Source organism: Colletotrichum fructicola (genome assembly GCF_000319635.2).
Source record: "Colletotrichum fructicola Nara gc5 chromosome Unknown KSG_Nara_v1_contig06, whole genome shotgun sequence".
Classification (NCBI taxonomy): domain Eukaryota; kingdom Fungi; phylum Ascomycota; class Sordariomycetes; order Glomerellales; family Glomerellaceae; genus Colletotrichum; species Colletotrichum fructicola.
This window is the reverse complement of record NW_027094056.1, coordinates 1,492,052-1,517,528: the sequence shown is the minus strand read 5'-3', so window position 1 is coordinate 1,517,528 and position 25,477 is coordinate 1,492,052. Positions and strand designations below refer to the sequence as shown.

The 25,477-nt window shown below is 57.7% G+C and overlaps 8 protein-coding genes across 8 annotated transcripts; 5 read left to right on the top strand and 3 right to left on the bottom strand.

Moving 5' to 3' along the window:
* Nucleotides 1-127: 127 nt before the first annotated feature.
* On the bottom strand, nucleotides 128-2,253 carry ERF2 (Palmitoyltransferase ERF2; the record flags this gene model as incomplete). Its single annotated transcript, XM_032022485.1, has 2 exons — nucleotides 128-904; nucleotides 952-2,253. The coding sequence occupies 2 exons, from the start codon at nucleotides 2,251-2,253 to the stop codon at nucleotides 128-130; spliced, it is 2,079 nt and encodes a 692-aa protein (XP_031892397.1).
* A 2,739-nt stretch (nucleotides 2,254-4,992) lies between these two features.
* On the top strand, nucleotides 4,993-5,834 carry CGGC5_v010709 (Uncharacterized protein; the record flags this gene model as incomplete). The annotated part of the gene is made up of 4 exons (XM_032022496.1): nucleotides 4,993-5,103; nucleotides 5,349-5,400; nucleotides 5,460-5,635; nucleotides 5,790-5,834. The coding sequence occupies 4 exons, from the start codon at nucleotides 4,993-4,995 to the stop codon at nucleotides 5,832-5,834; spliced, it is 384 nt and encodes a 127-aa protein (XP_031892396.1).
* A 419-nt stretch (nucleotides 5,835-6,253) lies between these two features.
* Nucleotides 6,254-7,771, bottom strand: SER2 (Phosphoserine phosphatase; the record flags this gene model as incomplete). Its single annotated transcript, XM_032022507.1, has 1 exon — nucleotides 6,254-7,771. The coding sequence occupies one exon, from the start codon at nucleotides 7,769-7,771 to the stop codon at nucleotides 6,254-6,256; it is 1,518 nt and encodes a 505-aa protein (XP_031892395.1).
* A 1,133-nt stretch (nucleotides 7,772-8,904) lies between these two features.
* CGGC5_v010707 (uncharacterized protein) lies at nucleotides 8,905-9,237 on the top strand (the record flags this gene model as incomplete). Its single annotated transcript, XM_032022519.1, has 2 exons — nucleotides 8,905-9,066; nucleotides 9,124-9,237. 2 exons carry the CDS (start codon nucleotides 8,905-8,907, stop codon nucleotides 9,235-9,237), a joined length of 276 nt encoding a protein of 91 aa, XP_031892561.1.
* Nucleotides 9,238-10,985: 1,748 nt separating this feature from the next.
* On the top strand, nucleotides 10,986-12,035 carry sA (Phosphoadenosine phosphosulfate reductase; the record flags this gene model as incomplete). The annotated part of the gene is made up of 1 exon (XM_032022530.2): nucleotides 10,986-12,035. The coding sequence occupies one exon, from the start codon at nucleotides 10,986-10,988 to the stop codon at nucleotides 12,033-12,035; it is 1,050 nt and encodes a 349-aa protein (XP_031892368.2).
* A 2,247-nt stretch (nucleotides 12,036-14,282) lies between these two features.
* On the top strand, nucleotides 14,283-15,453 carry tyw3 (tRNA wybutosine-synthesizing protein 3; the record flags this gene model as incomplete). Its single annotated transcript, XM_032022541.1, has 2 exons — nucleotides 14,283-14,813; nucleotides 14,917-15,453. The coding sequence occupies 2 exons, from the start codon at nucleotides 14,283-14,285 to the stop codon at nucleotides 15,451-15,453; spliced, it is 1,068 nt and encodes a 355-aa protein (XP_031892367.1).
* A 254-nt stretch (nucleotides 15,454-15,707) lies between these two features.
* Nucleotides 15,708-16,453, bottom strand: CGGC5_v010704 (MICOS complex subunit mic19; the record flags this gene model as incomplete). Its single annotated transcript, XM_032022554.1, has 3 exons — nucleotides 15,708-16,088; nucleotides 16,259-16,316; nucleotides 16,398-16,453. 3 exons carry the CDS (start codon nucleotides 16,451-16,453, stop codon nucleotides 15,708-15,710), a joined length of 495 nt encoding a protein of 164 aa, XP_031892366.1.
* Nucleotides 16,454-23,532: 7,079 nt separating this feature from the next.
* Nucleotides 23,533-25,416, top strand: FRE3-0 (Ferric reductase transmembrane component 3; the record flags this gene model as incomplete). Its single annotated transcript, XM_032022565.1, has 1 exon — nucleotides 23,533-25,416. One exon carries the CDS (start codon nucleotides 23,533-23,535, stop codon nucleotides 25,414-25,416), a length of 1,884 nt encoding a protein of 627 aa, XP_031892562.1.
* Nucleotides 25,417-25,477: the final 61 nt, after the last annotated feature.

Below are 25,477 nucleotides of genomic sequence, written 5' to 3'. Positions count from 1 at the left end.
TATGCAGGCAGAGGCGGGTATAATAGAAAACATACATTACAGGTATCCAGGATCCAGTAGACGCATGATCGCTCCCATGGACAACGCCGAGCACCAAGCAAGTTAAAAAAAAACAAAAAACAAAGAATTATGTCGTAGCAGTGTTTGCTTCGTTGCGTAAGGAAACGGGGCCTTGGAACCCGGACGCTGGCTTCACGCTGTGCATCTCCATGCCCTGGGAGTCGCCCTTGGGTTGCTCCCTGTAGGCACCGAGACGCTGGTCGCCAGAGTTGTACCGCTTCTTGAATTGGTAGTAGGTAGGTGGCCGAGGTCGGCAGAGAACAACGATCCAGTTCTTGAGCATGCTGCCTTGGGTGAAGGCCCGGAAGCGCTCCTTCTTGATGAACTTGTGGGAGTTGATATACTCTCTAGTCGTCTCGCCTCGCGCCATCAAGAAGATGTGGTAGCCCATTAGGGCGGCCGGGTACAGGAACGAAATGAAACCGTAGATAACCATCGCAAACGGGACGCGGAAGTCGTCGATGGATTGGCCAAAGGAAATGCCGGAAAGGTTCATGTGGATGAGGATTTGGGCCAGAGAGGCACCCATAAGGTAGAGCGAGAGGAATGTGGCGGATGACACGAAGGCAAAGAAATATCGGTAGTTACGTCGGCCAACGCAGTTATTGAGCCAGACGCAGTGGTGGTCGTGGGTCTCGATGCAGTTGTCGCAGAGACGGCAGTGGTGAGCGCGAGGAGGTCGCCAGATGTTGCACGTTCGGCAGTGCTTGACGGGGACCTCCATGGCTGCTGTGGAGGACTCGGCGGACTTGATGAGAGTCCAGTCGTTTGTCGGAGGGCCTAGTCGGAGGGGGTCTTCGGTGGGTTCCAGAGGAGGGAAAACGTGAAGATTACGAGGAAGAATCTGAGGCATGTCAGCAATTTCACTCACTCTTGGAGGGTCGAACTTACACCAGGGTCAGAAACAGACGCATGGAGGAAGGAGGAGATGCAGATGTAGAAGAGGTATGCAAACGTTATGGGTATGGCAGGGCTAATGTTATGCCATATCCATGGTGCAGAGAAGATGAAGAAGAGCACAGCAGGAATGATGATGAACAGCCCCGTGGCGACGTTCACTGGCCTATGCTTGGTGTTTTGGAAACGACCACCGAGACAGAAGACAGTGTTTCCTTCAAAATATTCGAAGACGTAGCCCAGGTTGGTTTTGGACTTCCTCAAGTTGTTCTTGTCTGCGGGTCTCGAGGAGTCCACCGGGTTCAGTCGCGGGGTCGACGCATTTGAAGAAAGCTTCTCGGCACCCGGCAAGCTTCGGTTGGACTTGTTCTGCTCGCCGTCGCTTCTCCCCGGCAGCAAGAAGCTTGAGCGGAAGGATCGCGGTGACTTGGCGGGGCTCTGATTGCCTCGATCCCTGAACCGTCTGTCCACATTCACGCTGAGGTTTCGGCTGTTGCGCTGTTGGCGGTATATCGGGGTGACGCTTTCAGACATGCTGCCTGCTGGGTAATGGCCGTGTGTCGGGCTGGTGTTGGCGGTTATTCTGTCGTAGGTTCCCTGGTCGGTGTATTCAGTTCCTCGGGATGGAGGTGGCCTTCCTTCGCCGTCACCGCTGAGCTGCCTCTGAAGGCGAGCAACGGGGTTCGAAACAGGGTTTGAGATGACGCTGTGTCGAGCATTCGGTCCGCCACTGGCCACAGCAGCCGCGGCCGCAGGACTCGGTTCCGCAGGCTCGGCATCCTCCAGAGTCGGTTGTTGTCGGTTTTGGGTTGAGGGGCGAGATGCGCCGCCGCGCTGGGCCTGCAGTTTCTGGGAACTCATGGGACGAAAAAAGGCCGAAGACGTGAGAGATGGGACATGGCTGCGGCTGGCAGAACTGGGCGGCCGAGTGTTGACAGAGCCGGCAGTACTGCCCCCGCCAATACTCCCCCTCTTCTCGTGCAGACTCGTGATGTAGTTCAGTCGCGGAGGAGGCCCTCGTCGCCAGCCTTCCCTGGATCCAGACATGCCTGTCTTTGCCGTTCCTGGCCGCGACACAGTCTCGGAGGCCATGCCGCTTTTCCTGCGCGGGTTCTCGGAAAGAGTCTGCTGGGTGGCGGCTTCCCCACCGTCGTCGGACGCGATATCGGTCATACGCGAGGAGATGATGCTCGGCGGGCCTGGCCTGTCGGAGCGTCCGGGGAACTGAGGTTTCGGGAAGCCGTCATCGTCGGCGGGAGGTTTATTGGGGCCGGAGCCCTGGTCTTTGGAGGCCATGATCGGCGCTGCAATCGGTAAACCGCTGTCGGCGCAAAGTTATTCGGGTATTCGTATCGGTTCTCCACTATAACATGTCGCTCTCTAGGCGGGGATCAATATCGTGAGGTTGGTAAAGGCTCGGATGAAGACCTGTCGAGGAGAGAAATGGTCGGGCGGCAGAGGGCGTCGGGGGTAGAAATCGGCGCTTTGGCGGACGTGACGATTTCGTGCGTGGGCGCGCGATAGGACCGGTAGGCTCGGCGTAATGCAGGGCGGAAGGTTCGAAAAAGGTGGGAGCGCAGAGTGTGCGGTGGGAAAAGGGTATTAAAAAAAGGTCGTGCGAAGAGTAGAAGACGGGGAAAAGGCCCGTGAATTAAGGTAAGGTCGGTATGGTACGGTCGGTAGGTCGAGTAGGTGAATGAGGGAGTGTGTGGGTTTGTAGGTATTCGTGTCGTCGTATCGTTGGGACGTCGGGGCGTCGAAGATGGGTCTAAGGTGGTGAGAGAGTGACGGAGTGGGAGAGAAAAGAAAAAGGATTGGCGGATAGGCCGTGACAATGAGCGAAGCAGCGGAAAAGAGACGACCAGAGATGGAGTTTCTTGTCTTGCCTGGAGTTCCTTTTCTCGAGACGGACCACCAGGACAGGCGAAAAAGCAACCTCCACTGACTAAAGGTTGGCGAGGCCAGGCCAGGCCAGGGAAGGGAAGATGGGTGGGAAAAGCATAAGGCAGAGCCGGGGGGGGCACATCACAACACTGAAGGACGCAGTAAGGGGGGCGATGGATGTGCCTGGGTATATCCGTGCTTTGTGCATGCACAACCACCCAGACGGGACTAGCGGTGCTGCTTCGACAAGTAGCTGCCGCCTGTCATCACTAACAGAACCCTGCGTGTCTGATACGGCAGAAATGATAGCAGCTGCGCTCGGGCCCCCTCTGAAACGGCTATGGCCGCCTGTTTATGCACAGCGGCGCGCAGTTGTGCCAGCCAATTTTGATTGCAATTGCCGCATTGGGGGCTCCAGGTTTAAATTGCTACAGCAGCACAGCAGCCAACGGGACGCCGCGCCCGTGACGGCTGCAATGCCGGGGTGACGAGATTTCTGGGACGATGGAACCGTTCAGGCACCATTGCGACCTTCGTCTGTCTGCGCGCGAGCGACGAGCGACCTGAGCGCTGCGACGCCAGACCTGCACCTGAGAATTGAGATTGGGATGTCCCGCACGGGCCAGTCTTGTTCTAGCCTCAAAGTCTGTCGATGGCGTTCGTTCGTTCTTTGACATGTTCTTCGCGGTCCTCGGAATGAGGGCTGTCTTGTTTTGGTCGATGTTGACATTGAATCACATGGCCAGAGACGCGTCTTGCCCCTCTTTGGTGAGCCGTTGAGGCTGCTGCAACGTCGTCGAGGGTCCGCCGCGATCTACCCGGAATCCCGGTTTAGACCTCGCTCTTAGGACGCTGCCAATAACCTGTGTCACAGGGAAATGCTTGAACCACTCATTCCAGGAGCACTCACTCGATTTGCTGACAGATACGCGCGGGAAACACTGAGACTCTGCATTGCCGCTTCTGCGACGTCGATGAAATCCATTCATGCCGAAATTGCTCAACGCTAAACCACCGCGAATTCGTCTGGTTTTCCGTATCTTGCATCGCTGTCGAAACATGGGTCATCCCATCAGCGAAACACTTGCATATGCCATCTCCCGGTGCCGACACGAACCGCACGTCTCGACATCTGAACTAGGCTTACAAGCCCCAAGAAGCATAGACAGAAGGTTGCGAACACGGGATGTTCCTGAATGTAACACCGTTAGCCTGTCTCTCTATTGGCTGCCTCAGATCGCATCCATCACGGCAATCTTTCGTCTTAAGGAGTACGGGTGATCAATGAGAGAGCCTATTGGTCGCGCGCAGTTTTTGGACTCTGATCTCACATTCATTGCTGGATTTCACCCATCTTCATCTCGTAGGCGTAACTCCATCTGTCGGTCTGCTTCATAAACTCCTTCGAGAGACGCCGCCACCAAAGACAATACTGGCGAAATGATGATCATGATGACTTCGCCGAGCGACACGGGCTCCACATCGTTGAGAGCCGCAACGGCACAAAGCGTGTTTGCTAAGCCGAAGAGAAACCCAACTACTCGACGTGCGCCAGGTTGCAGTAGGTACGGCTGATATGCCATTTTGTCGCTGAATCTCCATAATGGAATTTCCAGGCGGTCTATCGTGACTTTTAACAAGAATGATTCCAAAGACTTCAACAGCTTCGGAGGTCAGCATTCAGCTATGTGTACGAATAAGTCCGGGATGGCCAATGGTATGTAGCTTTGCTGACCACGGCCATCAGGACTGCCGGCCAGTTGGTGCTGCTGTGCATTGGCCACGTATTTGAGGGCGTCTCTGGCACTATTTTGATATCACTGGGCAAGATCGCAAGAATCGAGCCGTGAATCTCGGGTATTCACCGGCTTCGACGCAGGACGGCAATCGAAATCTGCTTAGCAAAGTATCCTGCTTAAACCATCCGACCTCTTTAGTCGCATAGCATGCACCAAAGCCATACAGTATGAGGTAATGCCCACCTCACCCACCATTGGCCAATTACCTCCCTCCCTTCACCCGGCCAATCGTTTCTCCCGAATTTCAACATTGGAATCCCGTCTCGAAGCTCCGAAATCATACGACAGCCGAACCTCACCTCTCACAACCACACCCAATCCCACCACCAAACGCCCGCGCAACACCGCAACAATGGCCTCCTTCGTCGCCCGCCGCACCTTCTCTACCTCCCTCCGCCGCTTCGCCGACGACCACGCCAAGCAGCAGCTCACCCAGGAGTCCAAGCGCAACCCCGAGCTCTACGTGCGTGATATCTCCCACCCAGCCCCAAAAAGACCCAGTTTCTCCAAATCCCGAAATAAAGCCTTACATCACGATGCCTCCCTCCCCGCGATCACAACCACAACGCCGCCCGCCGAACACGCATAGTTCGTTATTTCGACCTGGAGATTGCGGAGACGGACATGACATGGCATTTTGGGTCGATTGGCGTGCGGGGGACGGGGAAACCGACGTAAAATGGAAGCTAATCGAATTTTCTACGACAGATCCTCGGCGCTGTCATGGCTGCCGCGCTCGGCGGTGCTGGTCTCTACTTCGGTAACCTCACCCCAACCCATTTCGCAATTTTCCGCAATCCCGCTGACCTTCGACCGCAGGCCGCACCCCCACCACCTCCACCTCCGAGAGCGCCGTCCTGAAGGCCGGTATGCCCTGGGAGACCGACTCCGAGGGCAAGTACAAGTACCACCCCGGCGGCAACCCCAACAACGAGCCCAAGGACGCTCCCAGCGCCGTCAACACCGTCATCATCCCCGACGTCACCCTCCCCAAGGTGCGTTTTTCCATGCCGGCGAGGAATTCATGAGTCCCGTGAGGAGGATGGTCATTCGTCGTGCGGAGGCAGGCTGCAAGTCCAGCCTCGCGGACGACGGATACTTCGAGATTCGAATCAAGGACACCTCCAGGCTGACTGTTTTTTCCTACAGGAGTTGCACGACAAGTACAACAAGTGGGGCAAGGACGGCTACTAAAGAATTTAATGATACCGGCAGCGTAGACGAAGAAGACACGGGCATTCGCGCAAGCTGTGCAACGGACGGAAGGTGTGGTTTTCATGTGTAGATAGGGCGAATTCAGAATTTTTGCTACAATTTTCTTGTTTACCCTACAGAATGGCTTTACGTTCACTCTCATTTACGCAATTTCTCTCATCTAAACATGAGTCAAGACCCAAATGACTGTCCTGGAAATCTCCCGCCCTCACTCGAAGAAATTGATATCAGATTTTCAACAGCATGCAATTAGGTCAGGTGGCATGTATTGATACTCCCACGAACAAGCCTCCAGAGGTGGCTCCAACTCCCCGAAACACCTCACATCACAGCCTACGCCTACGCCAAGTCCTTGACGACTCCCCCATTTTACACCACACCCGCCCGGCCCGCTCTCTCTACGAAGCAAGCTGCTCAATCTCATCACCAGTGAAACCGAACAGATACAGCAGATCCAAAAGGCTCTCGCTGTTCAGCCTTGTATCAGCCTCCATCTGCACCATCGGCTTCGCGTTCCACGCCACGCCGAGCCCCGCCGCGCCCATCATCAGCAGGTCGTTCGCCCCGTCGCCGACCGCCACGACCTGCGACAGATCAATCCCCTCCTTACCCGCAATCTCCACGAGGAGGTCGCGCTTGCGCTCCTTCCCGACAATCAGCCCCTTCACCTCGCCCGTCAACGCGCCCGTCGCCTCGTCCACGACAACCTCGTTCGCGTGCGCGTGGTCGATGCCGAGCTCTCCCGCAAGCCAGGCCGTCAGCGGCAGGAAGCCGCCGGACAGCACGGCCGTCTTGACGCCGAGGCGCTTGAGCGCCTTGATCAGCGCGGGCACGCCGCGGGTGACGTCCAACACAGGGCGGAGGGTCTCGAAGAAGGAGGCGGGCACGCCCTTGAGAAGCTGCACGCGCTCGCGGAAGGCGGCGTCGAACTCGAGCTCGCCGAGCATGGCGCGGTGGGTGATGTCGGCGACCTTCTCGGCGACGCCGGGCGGGCCGTGGGCGGCGAGCAGGTCGATGACCTCCTGGGTGATGAGGGTGGAGTCCATGTCGAAGACGACGAGGCGCGGGTGGCGGCGCCAGAGGGAGTCGGGCTGGAGGGCGACGTCGACGCCCCACTCGCGCTCGAAGCGGTAGATGAGCTCGTGGCGGCGCAGGTCGGTGAGGGAGAGGTAGCTGCGGCAGGGGGCCGGGTCGAGGGTGAGCTCGACGACGCGCGGGCTCGGCTGGGTGTCGAGGCAGCGGTGGGAGGAGGTGTAGTCGGAGCCGTCGTGGCCGGCGGGCAGCGGGAAGGTGGACATGAGGTGCAGGAAGGAGGAGACGCACATGGGCGAGATGTAGGAGCCGTAGAGGTGGTCGAGCTTCTCGGGCTCCGCGGCGGGCGGCTCGAGGGGGAAGGAGTCCGGGTTCTGGGTCGGCGCGAAGTTGGCCGGGATGGACTCCTTGGTGCTGCCGGCGTCGGAGGATGAGGCCGGAGCAGCGGCGGCGCCGGCGGGCGGGGCGGATGCTGCGGCTGCTGTTGCTACGCCGGCGCCGGTGGGAGAGGCATGCTTGCCGTTCGGCTTATAGAACAGAGTCGCAATGAGGCGGTCGGAGCGCGGCTTGCCGGCAGGGGGGGCACAGTTGGGGTGAGAGTAGGTGTGGTTCAGGCCGCTGTCGACGATGGTCGGGGGGTTCTCCTCGGAGGGGACGCCATTGAAGGCGACGAAATTCTTGCCGGGGGAGTGGCTGTGCCTGGGCGGCGAGGCGAGGGAGGTGTTGCTCAGGTCCTCGACGACGGTGTCGATGCCGAAGCGGCTCTCCGGATGCTGGGGCGGCCGGTACTGCTGGTGCTCGCGCAGGAAGGAGCTGCTCCTCATGGACGAGGTGAGCTGCGGTCGGGGTGAGGTTGTGGACTTGGCGGGGCTTGCGTCGGCCATGGCGGAGACGATTTTGTCCTTTTTTTTCTTTTTCTTTCCGTCGTCTTATAAAAAAAATCACCACACGCCGGAACTAAGGCGGGGGTGGTGATGGAGGGGTTTGGGGAGTCGGGGGGAGGGAAAAAAAAAGGCGATGCAGCGGGCGACCAACCAAGCTGCAGCGATAAGAGCTGAGCAGCAACGGACGGAGCTTGAGGTGAAGAGGGAGGAGGGAGGAAGAGGAGGGGAATTGGGACGGCGGCGCGGGGGAGAGAGAGAGAGAAAGAGGGAAGCTCGGAGGGGGAGCTGAGCTGGGCTGAGCTGAGCGTTGCTCGTGAAAGAGGCAGAAAGCTAAAAAGAACTTCACAGCGAACCGCGTCGACTCATGTTTCGAAGGTAAAACAGAGACCACCGCGTGGTTGGAGGACAGGACGGGACAGAGAGCAAACCAGCAGCAGTCAGCAGTCAGCAGCAAACCAGCAACAGCAGTAATTAACAGTGGCAGCAGCAGCAGCAGTAACAGTCACAGCCGCCGCGTGGGAGAGACCTAGAGAGGAGAAGGCTGGCAGACAAGGCACACACACACACACACTGTGAGGATGAACTGTGTGTGTTCAGCCCCCGCCTCTCCGTCACTGGTCCGGAGCCGAAGCTGGGATCCGCCATCGCCGTGCGCCGTGGTCATCCCCGGCGTCTCATTGGCCGAGGCAGCGCTCGTGGATGATGTGCGTTGGCGCGACGGTGGACTCTGCGCATCACGTGGTGGCCCCGACAAAACTTTTGACACGGCCGGGAGAGGGCTAACGTCAGGTACGGATGGCACGGTGAGAGGCCGCATTACATCACCTCCGGCCAGGGGTGGTGGTGGACGTGGTCCCGTCAATCTTTTCTGTCTGTGTCTCCTGTGGTGGGTGCGCAAGGACACTGACGGTGAGCGCGAGTTGAGTGAAAGTTGTCGGTGAGTGTCAGTTCAAGGTGAGGCGACTTCTTTTTTTTTTTTGCAACGGTCGACGGAGGTAAGGCCCCGGTGACAGTCGTCCGCTGTCAGCCTGGGATCAGCGCTGCGGTGCATCTCGGTGCCCTCCGTTGCTCTAGCCTCGTCCGAATATGCCGGCGCCAGTCGTCATTCGTCCACATCCTTCAGTCGCCAGGGGATGGACGATTCCCTTGTGGCAGCCCTATCGCCTGCTTTATCGCCCCCTAACAAGGACGTACGGAACCTAGCCGGGCGTCACCGTCATTTGGGCTCGGGCCAGCTTACATCAGACACTCTCGCCCGCGGTCTGTGGTCTTGTTTAGTCAGACGCTACCGACTTGTAAGTTGTTTGTCATCCCGTCACCGCAGGAGCCGATGACTGATCATGGCTGAGCAGGCAAGCGGACACCGCAACAGCCCAGGAGGCTTGCAGACAGCAGTCTCCGCTGATAGCGAACGGAGTCAAGCGGGAATAAGACGCACGATCGAGGAGTACAGCCATCCGTTGTAGATGACTGATTACGACTTGTCCTGGGCTGCTGATGGAAGGTGTTTGTTCTCCTCTTCGCCGCATCCGCCATCGGCCTTTGAGTCTTGGAAGTTTGATGTTGGTGATGGGGCTCTGCCAGATTGATGAGCTGGCAGTGGCGCCTGAGAGTCTGAGAGTCTGACTGGTGATGATGAATCAAACTCAGCCCTGGCAGAGTTGGCCAAGTGGCCTACGGGCTTTGCTCTCATTCTCACGATGGAGATGGTTCAGCTCCTCCAAGAAGGATACATCAACTCGTTCCCAAGCGGGAGCTTAAATCATCCGAGCAAACCCCCTGAAGGAGGAGTCTTCTTCCTCGCCGCCATAACCGCCCATACAGCCCGCCATCTCCTCTTAAAGGCCGTGGCCTCAAGCGGTGAGCATCCTCGGACGAAGTCGGCACCGCGAAGGAAGCCCTCGGAGCGGTGATAAAACGAAACGAATCTCACGTCGAAACCCGACTGTGGATATGCCAGGAATTTTTTTACAACGGGCGGGTTCAGGTTGCCATGGATAACGGCCCTTGGGCATTGGGGCGTTGGCAGGTGGGATGCAATGTGATGGATGGACCATGACCATGGGGGAGGTTTGTTGGCAATGGATTGCGTGCGCGCGCCCAAAGTCCGGCGCGGGATGGATCAGACGCCGGACCACCCTCTGTCACAGTCCCACCGACGGCCGGCCGACTGCCGTGCCGCCCCGAGACTAGAAACAATGGAAACGAAGCCTCAAGCCACCGAGTGCCGTAACACCCACTAGTGGCCAAGCCGACTAGTGGCCCGCGCGGAATCACGTCTTCTCGCATCATCATGGCGAATCCGCACCGGTGTCTCTCGTGGAACGAAGGCCCCCGTTTCGTTTTTGGTCGCTGAACATCCAGGCAGTCCCAGATCATCGTCGAATTTCGGGGCTTCCTTTTCACAGATACAAGCAGACCGGACACGGCCCCAATGTTATACTCACCCAGATTGCGGCTTCCGGCTGCCGGGAACCGGGCCAGAGGCAAATCTTTTGCAAAGTAAATCTACTCCGGCACCCGGGGCGATGGCGCAATTGCGGGATGTCCACGGTACGGAGGATCCCCTGCCACGCGCGGCCAATCATGTCTCGCCGCCCTCATCACGAAAGGTTTAGCGTCGATGTCGTGATTGCTCCCAGACCACGCCTCGTCGTAGGAGAGTTGCAAAATATTCCTCAAGCGCCTGGCTCTCAATGCAAGCTTCCACTTGCCAGCTATTGCGCAATACCTGGGCAGGCTCCAGCGTGCGGGTGCCCATATGCACTCCTCTATCGGCCTTTGGTTCGTTCGATCGTGCTAGAAGGGCGTACTTGGTGAAAAATCAAATTAGTAATGTTGCTTGATGATGCCCTGTGCCCGGAAAATGATACTCCTCCCGCCCCCTTCCCGCCGTGTAAGTGTCCCTCCTGGTCCTCCGAGCCCGTTCCTCATAAAACAGTCTCTCGCCTTCCTTCTTTCTCTCTGATCCAAATCTGACCTCACTTCACCCCAGACTAGCATCTTGCGTCATTTGCTTTTCGGTTCATCTCTTTCATCTCTTTCGACAAGAGCCGTTCTCAGCGAATATACCCCGGGTTTTCAACAACACACCCTCCTCACACAGCAACACTCACCATATAACCCCGGGTTCTCATCACCTCAGCGGCAGGAACCCCTCCTCCTCCTCACCCAACCCTTCTGCCCTCTTTCACATCCCAACAGCACCTTCAACATGTCGTCGTCCGCTGTTGAAGCTGCCACCGCGACGTCCTCCGTGGCGTCCTCCCCCAGACTCAACGCCGTCGAGGCGGCCAAGCTGGACCAGCAGGAGGTCGAGTCCGGGTACGGCTCCGCCACCGACGCCTCGTCGACGTCGTCGTCCATCGCGGCCCTGCCGCTCATCTCCCTCACCCAGCCCCACCTCAAGCACCTCAACGACCAGCTCGAGGACATGCACCCCATCGACATCCTGCGCTTCTGCCGCGTCATGTTCCCCAACCTCTTCCAGTCCACCGCCTTCGGCCTCACCGGCCTCGTCACCCTCGACATGCTCTCCAAGATCCAGAAGGAGAACCCCGCCGCCGCCAACGTCGACCTCATCTTCCTCGACACCCTCTACCACTTCTCCGAGACCCACGCCCTCGTCGATCGCATCCAGCAGCGCTACCCCAACGTCAAGCTGCACGTCTTCAAGCCCTTCGGCGTCGACACCACCGCCCAGTTCGAGGCCATGTACGGCGCCCGCCTCTACGAGACCGAGGCCGAGATGTACGACTGGATCGCAAAGGTCGAGCCCCTGCAGCGCGCGTACCAGGAGCTCGGCGTCGCCGCCGTGCTGACGGGCCGCCGCCGCTCCCAGGGCGGCGCGCGCGACAAGATCCCCATCATCGAGGTCGACGACGAGCGCGGCGTCGTCAAGATCAACCCGCTCGTCAAGTGGTCCTTCAAGCAGGTCCAGGACTACATCAAGACGCACAACGTGCCGTACAACGACCTGCTCGACCGCGGGTACAAGTCCGTCGGCGACTGGCACTCGACGGTGCCCGTCAAGGAGGGCGAGGACGAGCGCGCCGGCCGCTGGAAGGGCCAGCAGAAGACCGAGTGCGGCATCCACAACAAGAAGTCGCGCTACGCGCAATACCTCGAGGAGATGGAGCGCAAGGCCGTCGAGGCCAAGAAGGCGGCGCCGTCGTCGTCGGCCGAGGCTGAGAAGGCCGGCCAGGCTGCCGTCGCGCCTGTTGTCAAGGCGGAGAAGGAGGAGCAGGCCGTCGCGTCGCTGTGAGCGTCATATCTTCCGGCGAGAGCGATTTTCTTTAACTTATAATGACCTGTACATATGATGGCATGACGGCGTTGAGATTTCGGGAGCATAACTAAAAAGGGAAACGGCACGGGACAGCATGCGGGCGTTCCGGATGATGGGTTTTCAAAGTCATAGAAACCATGATTGTATCTCGCGCGTATCGCGGATACCACCCCAGATCCTATCACATTAGATGGGAAAATATGAAATAAGATGAAGAATTCATGAAGACGCCTTGTTTGCTCTGAATGTGAGAGTGAAGTGCGAGGTGTGCGGGTGTGATGTGCGGCTCCTCCATCCTGCGTCCCGCTGAGACCCCGCATCCGGGACAAAAGTGGGTACGGCTGACCACGGCTCATAAGATGCTAACAGCCTTGCTCGTACATCACACCAACCCATGTTAGTTCACTGACGTCCCTTGCCAAAAAGCTTATTTCGGCATCCACGCAAAGCTGCTCATGACCTCCTTCCCAATCTTGCAGTGTCATTGGATGTGAGCGCAGAAGGATCTATCGTTGCACAAGATATTTGCCCATCCTCCTAAGACCTTGGAATAAGGTGGTTTGCAGATTGAACCGGTGTCGATCGGGTATCACGAATCATTGGTAGTTTGACCTTTGAAGCAGTTGGTCCTAAAAAGACCAACGCAGTTGCACATTTTAACTAAATTTCAACGGTCTGCTATTGAAGCTTAAAGTTCATTGGAACGTTTTTATCGGGCAATATTATCTGTGGCTGCTCGTCAGCCATACAGCCACGCGAAAGTCTGCCCTTGAGGCGGCGTTAAAAACTAAAGCCATGCAAAGCTGAGAGGTTACATCCAGCCGGCTACGTGAGCAGGATATAACATCAGTGTTTGCGTTTGGGTTTTCTTATCTAATGGAATCATGTTGAAGGCAAATATTCCTAATATGAGGGCGACGGGTACAATAAATACAAGAATGAGCAGCCGTTGTGATTTCGGCGATGGCTGCTAGAGGAATTCAGGCGAGTGATTTGTATTGAAGGCTTTTCCTTTCCTACAGGCCTTTAATCGACTTGGTGTGGGCATTGAGCATCGCCAAGCCTTCTCCCAGATGAGCAATAGAGTCAACCAGCTAACTATCTCAACTGACAAGCTCTTATCTCGGACATTCGAATTGATGCTATCCTAGCTGTCACATAATACATCGCAACTCGGTATATCATAGCTGTCATATCATGATAATACCCCTCTGCCAATGTTGCTACCACCGGGTACGGCCAAGCTCTCATGCAAGGGTCCATAATGACTTAATAGCCGTGTGTCCCGGCGATCCGCGGGCCTTGAATCCGCCCAGAGTAAGATGAAAGTCTCCGAACTTGTACTCATGATGCCAGTGTAAGGGCTGCATGATTCGTTGTGGGAAAATTATTGGGGTAATAACTTTTGAGTGATAATGTTGTTCCGAAATGCGCTTTAATCGAACTGTGGTCGAAAATTCATAACCCCTCACAAAGTTGCTGGAGAGTGGGAAATAAAGTTCTTTTCGACCGTATATTGCATCAAAATAGGCGACCAGACTCGAAATTTATCCGCTCGACATCGTGGACTGCCATCCGCTACCGTTCCTGGCTCCAAGCCTGTGTGAGCTCACAGTCAGCCTCGGATAGTCCAAGTCGCGTTCTCATTCCAGTTCAAAAGCAAACGCATAACACATAACAAATCAATCTGTGTAAATTGAAAGGAACTGCTCATACTAACGATTCCCGGCTGCTCGGTGCCTCAAAACCAATTAAGCACGGCTTCATATCCGAAGAACCAGGTCACGCCCCCGGGAGGATAAGACCTTATATTAAAGCCTCAACACACGCACCGCGAGATAGCCTGATTTCTGCAAGATATCGTATGCTCTATCGGTTCCCGGGATGTAACATCGGAGGGTAGCACAGCGCGTTGAAAAGAGGCTTGCTACCGGCTCGCAAGCCGACAGGGCACCGTGCTTCACTCACAAATCCACACGGTGCATGTACCTTCCGCAAACCACCACACACAATTTTCACCAGTCACTCCAGGAACCTCACTTACACGGCCGAAAACAAGGTACAACGCCCAACAACAACCCAGCATCCAGCGATTCGACAGGAAATAGTCTCCCGTTCACCCAAATTAGACCGTCCGGGTGCTGTCCCCGTGACCGCTGCACCCCGCATAGACAAACACACACATACAGTCACAACCACTCACTCCCACGGCAGGCACGAATAATGGCACCACAGCAGCGGGCCCAACTGCCCTCTCCGCCCGCGGCCTTCACGGCGCGCAAGTACAAGATCCTGCAGCAGCTGAGCGCGCCCGACGCGGAGTACACCGACGCCTCGCCCAAGGGGTCCGTGGACGTGGGCATCCGCGAGCTGATTGGCGAGCTCAACGCCCTGGACGGCTTCGTCACGACGAGCAGCTGCGCGGGGCGGGTCAGTGTCTTCCTCGAAGGGAAGAGGAAGGAGTCTTCGTCTGCACAGGAGGATGGCGATGCCAAGACCGCCTTGACGGAGGGTGAAGACACTCCGAATGCGCTGGCGACGATAGCTGGGCCCGGCGGGAAGGGCGGCGGCGGCACGTGGTTGTATGTATCGCACGATCCTGTCCCTGGACCGCATGATGAGGACGACAGGCTGCTGAGTCTGCTTGGTCTCGTGGATGAAGCCGAGCGCGGGAAGGCTGGAGCCGGAGAGGCGGGAAGCACTCAGTCTGGGCGAAGGAGACGGCGGCTTATACACTTCAAGTTTGAGCCTATGGTAAGTTTGACACCCTTCACTCACACACGCTCATGTACTCGCTTCCAATCTCTGAGCAATATTCTACACCACCCGCCTGCAACTTGACTGACCATCCCCTCAGATCCTCCACGTCCTCACAGCATCCTCATCCCACGCCCAGCTCCTGCTCAAATGCGCCCTCGCAGCCGGCTTCCGCGAGAGCGGCGCTCTGAACCTGCTGCCCAACGCACCATCCACCGACGACCAGCAGCCATCCGTCACCCCCATCGTGGGCGTCCGCACGATGGGTCTCGGCCTCGAGTCCCTCGTCGGCTACGTCGACGACTCCAACGACACCCGCCACTGCACCGTCTCGGCGGACTACCTCCGCACCCTCGTGGACATCGCCAACGAGCGCTTCGTCGAGAACGCCGCGCGGATCGCCAGGTTCCGCGCCGCGCTGCAGGACGCCGCGGCGGGACCGCCCGCGAGGCTGGGCGAGGGCGGCGCCGAGTGGGAGGATGCGGCTGTCAGGAGGGAGCGAAAGAGGGCGGAGGGGTTGAGGCGGAAGGAGGAGAAGATGCTCGCTGCTAGGGAGAAGGAGACGCAGCAGGGTTCTGAGAGTTTGGTAGAGGAGAATGTTGTAGATCTGCCGGAATACCAACTTCATGGGCTGTGATGTGACCACAAATTCATTTCGCCATCTATACACTCTCTTTTTTATCTTTGCCGTCGCGCAATGTGTTGTACATCTCACCATCTGCCTGCCTCCCCCCATCTACTGGCGTCTTCCTTCCCCGATCCATCACAGAAAAACATGAAAACGCAAGATATAAAGATGGATTATCAGGGATAGGACAGACCACCCACCACCACCACCACCACCGTCACCATTCCCTCCCTCACAGCATAGGAAACCGCCTCTCCTCTTCTTCACGAGATAACCTTCTCAACCCAGCCCTTCTCCAACCTCTTCACCTCCTCCTTGAACGCCTCCACCTCCTTCCAGCAGTCGAGCGGCCGGCGGTCGTTCTCGCGCAGGCACCGCACCACCTCGCCGCGCGCCTTCTCCACGCCCTCGGGCAGCGCGCGCACCTGCTTGCGCTCCGCCAGCTTCGCGCGCAGCGCCTCGACCTCCTGCTTCACGCTGTCGTGGCTGCGCTGGCCCTCGGGCGCCGCGGCGGTCTCTTCCGAGGCGATCTTGTCGTGCGCGAGGCGGAGCGCCTCGGACTCCTTGGCCTGCAGGCGCTTCAGCTCCTCGGCGACGCGGCGCTGGATCTGGAGCTCCGTGAGCTGGGCGCGGGAGGCGTCGGTCTGTGAAGGGGGGAGGGAGTCAGCTTTGGGATGTACGGAGGGGGGTGTTTGGAGGGGCTTTTTTGAAATCGCGCAGGGAAGGGAGTCGAGGCGGCCGGCATAGAAACGGAGCTCGGAGGAGAGATTCTTGGTGTCCTGGCAGATGACAGGAGTAGGAGAGTTCAATTTACCTCTGGGCTGGACTGCAGCTGCTCGACGAGGTCGTGCGAGATGCCCGAGGGCGCTGGGCTGCGGGCGCGGGTTAGCTGGGTTTATTTCCTTACAACGACGAGCAGATCGGTTCGGGCAATGGATTGGGAGGGCACTTACGCCTTCCACAGGTGTGGCGGCGTGTTGGAGGACGGCTTGGACTCGCTGGCACCCATGATTGCGGCCTCAATGGCTTGGGGGAGGTGACTTTGATATTGTTTGGCGGGCCGTGATGGTATGGAATTTTCCGGAGCCGTGAGCAGCAGAGCGCCCAGGCCAGGTCCCGTCGTCGAGCTGGCACAGCTCCGATGGGCCGGCGGTTCTGTGGCGCACGTGACGGGCTGCGTTGATGGCAGTCTTAGTCATCAAGCCTTATGTCATCAGAGGTCCTTAGGCTTAGTCAGGTTCTCAGAGGAACAGCTGGCAGAGCACGTCAACGGCCAGCTGGCAAGGATCTGCCCTCCACAGCTTCTGAACAACCTTCTGGAAGCCTTTTTTGATAGCGAGCACTAATAATTCTCAGACTTGCTGCCAGCTCTGGAGGGTCCCACGTCCGTCGGTGACCCCCGCGCACTCCCACCACCCGCCTCTTATTCAACGCACTTCATCACCCTCATCTTGTTTCAAGGATCGCGGGTGACTTGAGAATGGGCGGAGATATGGGAGGGTCTCTAACATCGCAAGGTCTACGCGGTCAGCCTCGGCTGTGCCAGATTTTGACAGGACGGTTATCTCGGTGAGATTCATTTTTCACGAAGAGAACCTGGGAAGGATTGCACTTGCACCAAGCGAGAGGTTCGCACCGAGATCTCTTCTCCAGGCCTCTCCAAGCGAACTGTCTCAATAAACACCCAGTCCTCCCCGAAGGAAGGCCAAGCATCAGCATGGGATGTTGCCAAGAAGACGACAATATCGAAAAACAAGATGGCGGCTCAGCAAGGTCTTAAACCCAGCCAGTCGCAAAACACCCAAGAGGCGGCAGAGAAATGAACAGACCCCCAATGCTTAAACAGAGGACTCGGCGGGAAATCTCACGAAGAGGCCGCATATCTCGGCTTCATCTGCACGTGTTTGGCAGGCAGGACAGCCCGCTGGACCTGGACGGTGAGATACGCAGTAGATGGTGCTAATGCATGCCATGCCACGCCCGCCTACGCTCACCTGAAGCGGACGGGGCACCAGCAATATCATTGAAACGGCTGGCCAACGAACAAGCAAATGACTTCATGGATCGCGCACGCTGCAGCACGCCCACCTTTTCGCCCGCCCAGGCTGGCCCCGGGCAGGACCCAGGGCGGCTCGCTTCTGGCCCTCTCTGTCTTTCTCGGTCCCAGGCGTTGTGGTTGCTGCGGCCACTATGAACGACCCAGCCAGGCGGTTTGCGAACTTGCAAAGGGAAGAAAGGCCCCACGATGGCCCGCGATGGGAAGGGCAGAAAAGGCTCTTTTCGGAACTCGTCTCCGAGAACTGCGGGCAGGGAGGGCCGGGTTGGGCTCATTTGTTTGCGACGGCGCTTGACGAGGGACTCCCCCGCTGGGAAGAAGCACAGGGCCCCTCGTCGGGGGGCACGGCTACACCGTCACATCCCGCAATTTGTCTGCGGCCGAGGCCAGCAGCACTTTCGCTCAAAGAGGGCTGTCCTGTCCGCTGAGAGAACTCCAAGTCAGTTCGCGGGCAGGTGGTCACGATATGAAGGAACGGCCATCAGCCGCGGTGGTAGGGAACGACCCTTGTCGGCAGACCGCTCCGCCCTTGGTGATGGTGGGGGCCGGATCTCTCCCTTCTCTGGGTTTTTGCGAATCGTCTCCCTTTTCAGATGCGGGTTCCTCAATTTTGGCGTTATCTTCAGTGTTGCGACCGTTCGGAGTGTTGCGAGGACAGGGGGTTGATCTGATGTCGATGGGGTTGTTGGTGTTCTAACCCAGACAACAGCTTTGACTTTTGACAGATCAGACAGGCCACACGGACGTCTGCGAACTGCAAGAGTGGCAGGCGCTGACTTGCAAAAGCTACCCATTAGTTGCGAGTTTAAAATTCGCCCAGGGGCAGCGGGCGGCTGGCGACACCAACAGGATGATCTGTAGATTGTTCGATTTGATCCCTCGGCGGCAGGGAAGGCGCGTCAGCGTTAGTGATGGTGATGGGAATTGCCCAGATGCGGTATATGAAAGACGCCGAGTGAGCAGAGATGAGGTGAGTGGGCGGCATTGACCGACGGGATGTCGTCAGATGGCGTCAAATGAATGCCACGGCTCAATCGGCCGTGAAGCACGGCACAGCATTATGGCTGAGACGGGTCCGTTGATTGAATGGTGAGGGGCTTGCTTCACATGCTGCGAGAGTCTGTCGGACGACTGGTTCTCCCAACTGTCAAAGAATTTTCGTCATCCCCCCTCCTCCAAGGGTTACCATATCCGTCGGAGCTGTCACTTGAGCCCATCTTAATGACACCTTGGAACCGAACGTCAGTTGCCGTGTTTTCCAGCTTGCCGTTCCACGCAAGGGAACAGTAGAGCAAAAGATGGGTACGCGGCGATATCTGCGCATCTTATGGCGCCCCGTAAGGAATGCGGTGCACGACGTCCGTGTCACCGGTTCCCACACGCACCACCGGAATTCGGGAGCCCTTCTTCTTCCAGACGGGAAACAGGACGCACTACGCAGGATCGAGCGTAGTGTCGTCTCGTGTACGCGTTGCAGCCGGAGTGCGACTGGGTACGGATATCTTGGTCGGATCTTGGGGCACGCAACGTTGGGCCTCGTGGCGCCCGGCGCAACGGTTTCCTTCTGTCTCTGGACGGGCAGCGTGTCCCAGACAAGGGACCCGAGGGGGCGGACGAACGATGGAAACAATCGAACGACCCTACCCCGAGATCTTTCCCTTTTCCCCCCCAAAGGGGACTCGGACGAGAAACGGATGGACTGAAAAGCTAACTGGTCTGTGATGTCTCTCGCTTCGGAATGATCGGCTGTCTAGACTGGCCGATTCCAGTGGTCATGGGCCAACAAGCGTGCAGGTTCTCGACAATGGGGTTTCGAATGACTGCACGGGGTGAACAAACGCAACGGTCTGGACGGGTGCCTCCCAGCCAATTGTTGGCATGCCGCTCCGGTCATTTGGGCGTGCTCCAGGGCGGCTGGACAGTGGATGAGAGGCCCAGAGAGGTCCAGAAAATCGACCGAGAAAAAGGCCAGCAAAGTCCTCGGTGACCCCTTGAGGTTGTGCATGTTGGTCATCATTTCCATGCCATGTGCAGAAAGAAGCATGGCATGTCGGGTTCAGGTTCAGGATCACCCATCCCCACCGAGCGAACAGAGGTGCGAGCAAAGGATTGGCGACTCGTCTTGGCTTTCTTGGTGTTCTCGGGTTGGCACCTGGCCATTGGCTCTGCGCGACCGAAGCGACCGCTCCCCCGTCCCTGTTCGTCCGGTCTTTTCCCCTGTCATTTGCTGGCAGGTCGCAGCCCACCCTGGATGAACCCGCCAGACAGCGCTGTCAGTTGTCAAGCCCTCTCGCCTTTGGCTCGCCCGTGGTCCAGTCAGCGTGCAGCACACGGCGAGTTGACGGAGGGGACGGAGTCAGGAACGGCGCAGTTCTGACCAGTCGAAGGCCCCAGGGGCCAAGACGATGGCGAGCAGCCCGGTAAACACTGGACCATTCAGACTGCGCGTTTGGCCAGGGAACGCGGCCAGGTGAAATCGGCCAGCAGCAAGCCACAGATGCAGTCCGCCAGAGCCAGTCAAGCCGAGAGATGCCAACCAGTCAGCTGTTTCGTGTTCCTGATTTCCGCCAAGGACGCTGTGGTTCTCGTGCATCCTGCAGTGCTTGCTCAGGATGCCAATTCATCTTTGGTTTCCTTCTCAGTTGTGGACGACTGCTGACGGGAAGGGGTCCTGTCTCTGATCATCCGATTGAGCCGTGCCGGTGCGAGACCATTCGTCACGGAGGATTCAACGGCGCAGAATAGAGACATCCGATCCCTTCTTCATTCCAGCCAGTCGTCCGATTTGGCAAACAGTCAGCACTCAGACATCCAGTTACAGTTTGTCCTACTTTGCAAGATGCGACGACGACAGCAGCCTTCGCTTGCCGGAAGAACAATTAAGGTGTAGAGAGGCGAGGGAAGCGAATGAAAATCATGGTAATCAGCAAACCCAAGCAGCCAGGGGAGACCCCTCCACAGCCTCAGCGAACGGTGACATTGGATCTTGGTGATTGGCAACAAGGGATCGCCGCTCGCTGTGTACCTGTCCATGGATTTTCATAGTACAACCCATACACCTAATAATGAAGAGGTACAGGATGTACGTATCCCCTGTCAGTGCCATCCCTGCCTGGCCCGGCCTTCCCTGTTGGCAACCCCTCCTTTCCTCACCCACTCGAGTCTTGGGCAAAGTGCTGGGCCTCCCACTTTGGCGGTTGCTCGTTGGACGGCGGATTTGCTTTGCTTGTCCTGGCTCTGGTCTTTTTTCTCTTTTCTTGCTTGCCTGCTCCATCTCATATCTCCGCCAGGGGCATCTGTTGGCACTGGCGTGAGCAGGAGCCGATGCGTGGGCCGATGAGCAAGGCGCAGTGATTCCATTCCAGCTCACTGAGGCGCGGGATTGGGTTAGACTGACGGCGAGATGGGCAGATGTTCTCGCGGCATCCCTAGGAGGAGCGTCCTTTTCGGGCTGTTGGCAGCCAGAAGGACATGCGCGTCTGAATATGTATGCTACAGGTGAACACGCCTCAGTGTCATTGGGGTTGTTCGTATCTCGAAGACTGCAAGTAGCACAGAAAGTACAAGCTGGAATAGCCGCGCAGAGGACGAAAAGGGGTACATGGCTAGCGCGCCGCGTATGTACGGCAACGCAGGTACCTAGCGGCGCTGCCAATGCGCTGCCAATGCCCTGCCTAGCCTTATCTTTGCGTAGCGCAGACCGCAGATGTCCTTCTTCGTGAAGACGGGATGGAAGGATGGGAAGAGAAGGTGGACGGATACTTGCCGAGCCAGCTGAGCCAGGCAGGGCACCGATGTATCTTTCTCCCGGAGACGCCTGTCAAGAACGATTCGTAGGCTGCGAATAGATGGCCCAGGCGATCCAGTCATTCCCGTTCGTCCCTTGCACGCCACCCATCAGGGGGAATGCACCCTGCCCTCACCCTTGACGGCCCTCCCAGCTAGCCAGCAGCAGCAGCAGTATGCAGTCCAGGCCCCCAAAAGAGCAGACCCAGTGAGGGCCCCTCGAAGGAGACTTGCAGAGGAACTAAGAGGAGCCTCTCGGCGGCGCTACCGTGGGTCCCCCGGCCTCCTCACGGCACGTACATGGCATAGAGAGAGAGAGAGAGAAAGATGTGAAGGGAAACGCCTCTCATAAAAGTACCACGGCAGCCTCTCTCCACGGCCCGGCGTGGACCACATCCCAACCACTCTCTGTTTCTCTTTTTCCCTTCCCTCGAGGATCGTCACTGCTGACCTATTTTCTGTGAGACCCCGTTTGCTGGAATTCGACTATTCTTTCTTATTCGAACACTTCTTTGAAAGAAAAGAGGCTGGACAGTTTTATTGCTTGCGAGAAAGAGACGGTTTCTGGAGACCATATCTTATTTTTGAGGAGACGCCATTGCAACGAAGAACAACGCACACACACACGCCCGGGGCATCGAGAAGAAAAACAAGGCCTGGACTGGACTTGACTTGACTGGCAGTTACATTCATACGGATTGACACTGCTTGTGTTGATTCACCTTGCGGTCATTTGCACTATTCTGTAGTGTACCAAGAAAAACACAGCCCTCTCCGCCCTCCCGTCGGCCCTTCCACAGGTCGCTCAGGTTCGCTTCCCCCCTTTAAAAATACGGAAACAACGGCCGTGGCCCCGACCGACCCTGCCTCGACCGCCGACCCCCCCGACCTCACCCAGGAACTTACACACCACTGCCACTGGGCGCACCCGCACCCGCACCGCCGCCAATCGCGCCTTCCTTCACCACCTCCCGTCAACCTCGTCTCTCTCTCTCTGTCTTTTTTCCGCAACCCACGCCCGGTTCGACCACTTTCGCGATATTTTCGCTTCGCTCATTTCAACCGTCCCGTGAGATTCACTAGCTGAATCCACCACGCGACACTTCTGAACCAGCCTGTTCTCGGGTTTTTCATCTCGAGATCCACAGCTCGTTCCTTCCCTTCGCTAGCAACAGCTCCGTCAGAGGCGGTCTACACTCGTTTTCTTCCCACTCACTCCCTCTTCAAGACATCACCAACGCCACAACACCAGTCCGAAAAAAAATCAAACGGTCCAACGGCTCGCCTTGTTCCAGTCCATTCGTCATCCCGCAAATCGGAAAAAGGGCTTTGTCAATTTTTATTTTTTTTCTTCTGATTCCCATAGGAGAAGGATACCCTCATTCCTTCCCTCTCATTCACTCACCTTTTCTGCGTGGTTCCCCACATCACAACACACACGAGGATACCGGCTTCTAGATCCCGAAAAGGACGCGGCACGAGACCCTGCGAAGCAAGTCAGCTAAGAGACGCACAAATATATTGACGTCGCTTCCGTCCCTTCCCCCAATACGTCAATCGCCAAAGCCACTGAGCCCATCATCAGCTCAGTCAGTCAAAGCTCGCCTTCCGCCTCCTTGCTCGGCCAGATTCAGATCGTCCTAGCCTTGTTGGGATCGCCATCACTCCCACCGCAGCCAACCTTCCACCGTGGAGTGAAGGAAAAAAGATCAGCACGAGGATCTCAAGCCTAGCTGCAGCTCCCCATCGCCCGACCCAAAATCTCGTCAGAGACGTGCCCAGCACCACCACCTACGCACTCACCACCATCGCATCCTCTCACTCCGAGGTTGGTCGCATTCCTTGGTCACCCCAAACGACACCTGCGCCGACTCACTGCACGTCATATTCGACACACTGTGCCGGTACTTTCAAAGGCCTCACTGCTTTGGAACAGGCTTGCTGTCATCTCGGTTCACCCTTTGTCACTGGCTTGTATCACCACCACACAATGACATTGTGCCTCGACCTCAACCCCCAATAACAGCACGCCGCCTTCTCTCTCTTTCGAGCTTTGCCGGACGATTCTAGCAAACCTGCCTTTTTCCTACGTTGCGGCAACCTTGCAACAGAAAAGCCTGGACCTGGACTTGGACTACCATCCCTGACCGATCCAGCCCACTCTACTCGGGAACATCGACAAACGCCCCTTCTCTTAACCATATTGACTTTGAGAGTCATCAGCAAACGACAGAAAATCAGATCAAATGGATATGCACCGGCGCAGGATCGCCGGCTTGGTGGCGGATATGATCCCCACAGCGGCACTCGTCGAGCGCTCCGGCTCGACGGAGAGCACCGATGCGGCTGAGGCTTCCTCAACCATCTCCCCCTACCACTCCAACCTCGCTGGTGTCAACCAGCCCGTCAACATGCTGTTCAAGGACACGCTCTGGCTGACATTTGGCGGCATGGCCGTCATCGTCCTCGTCATCACGATCAGCCGCATCCTCTGGGCTCAGCTCCGTCACGTCAACGCCATGAACGTCGACGGTGACAGACAACACTACTGGAAGACGACCCAATGGAGCTGGATGCCCAGCATGAAGAAGCATCTCATGTATGCCCCCCTCTGGAACAAGCGTCACAACAAGGAGATCAAGCTGTCCACCATCGGCATCGGAACCCTTCCCTCGCGCATGCACGCCTTCATCCTCTTCATCTACATCGCCAGCAACATGGTCTACATGTTCTTCCTCAACTGGGAGAACAAGAACATGTACTCCTTCTGCGCCGAGCTCCGTGGCCGTTCCGGAACCCTCTCCGTCGTCAACATGGTCCCGCTGATCATCCTCGCCGGCCGCAACAACCCGTTGATCGGCATGCTGCACGTCAGCTTCGACACTTACAACCTTCTCCACCGATGGGTTGGTCGCATGTCCGTCATCGAGGCCATTCTCCACACCATCGCCTGGATGATTGTCCAGGTTGCCGACAGCGGTTGGGAGGGCGTTTGGTATAGAATGTCGAACGAGCTCTTCATCGGATCCGGTATGGCTGGCACTATCGCCCTGACGGTCATCATGATCCTCTCAATCTCTCCGGTCCGCCACGCCTTCTACGAGATCTTCCTCAACGTTCACATCATCCTCGCCTTCTTCATCTTCCTGATGACCTACATCCACTGCGCCGTCGCCGGTCTTCCTGGTGGCCTCCCCCAGCTCCCCTGGATGATTGCCATCTTCATCCTCTGGTTCCTCGAGCGCATGGCCCGCATCGTCCGCGTCGCCTACATGAACTGGTCCGACCGCGGTGTCTCCGACGCCATCGTCGAGCCCTGCCCCGGAGAGACCACCCGCGTTACCATCAACCTTCCCCGCTATGTCGACGTCAAGCCCGGCACCCACTGCTACCTGCGCTTCAAGGACATCCGCCCCTGGGACTGCCACCCCTTCTCCGTCGCCTGGGTCGAGCACATCCCCGACCGCAATTCCCTTCACCTCGACGAGGAGAAGGCCTGCCTCACCCACATCGACAAGAAGCGCCACACAACCTCCGTCTCCTTCATCATCGGCGCCCACAGTGGTTTCACCCGCGACCTGTACAACGTCGCCAGCCAGAGCGGCCAGACCGCCATCCGTATGAGAGCCTGCCTCGAGGGCCCCTACGCAGGCCACCACTCCCTGAACTCATACGGCCACGCCGTCCTCTTCGCTGGCGCCACGGGCATCACCCACCAGATGTCCTACCTGAAGCCCCTCATCGACGGCTACAACAACGGCAGCGTCGCCACCCGCCGCATCACCCTCGTCTGGATCGTCCGCGACTACGAGGCCCTCGAGTGGGTCCGCCCCTGGATGGACACCGTCCTCCGCCTCCCCAACCGCAAGGACATCCTGCGCATCCACCTCTACATCACCCGCCCGCAGAACCCGCAGCAGATCGTCTCCGCCTCGACGACGGTCCAGATGTTCCCCGGCCGCCCCAACATCCCCCAGATTATGGAGCGCGAGGTCAGGGAGCAGATGGGCGCCATGTGCGTGACCATCTGCGGCCCGGGTGCGCTCGCTGACGACGTGCGCTCCGCGGTAAGAGGGGTCCAGGACCACGGCACGGTGGTCGATTTCGTCGAGGAGAGCTTCACGTGGTGATACACTCTCCATCCATCTCCGAGCAGAAACGAATTCATCTTTGGGCGTCAACGGTACCAAG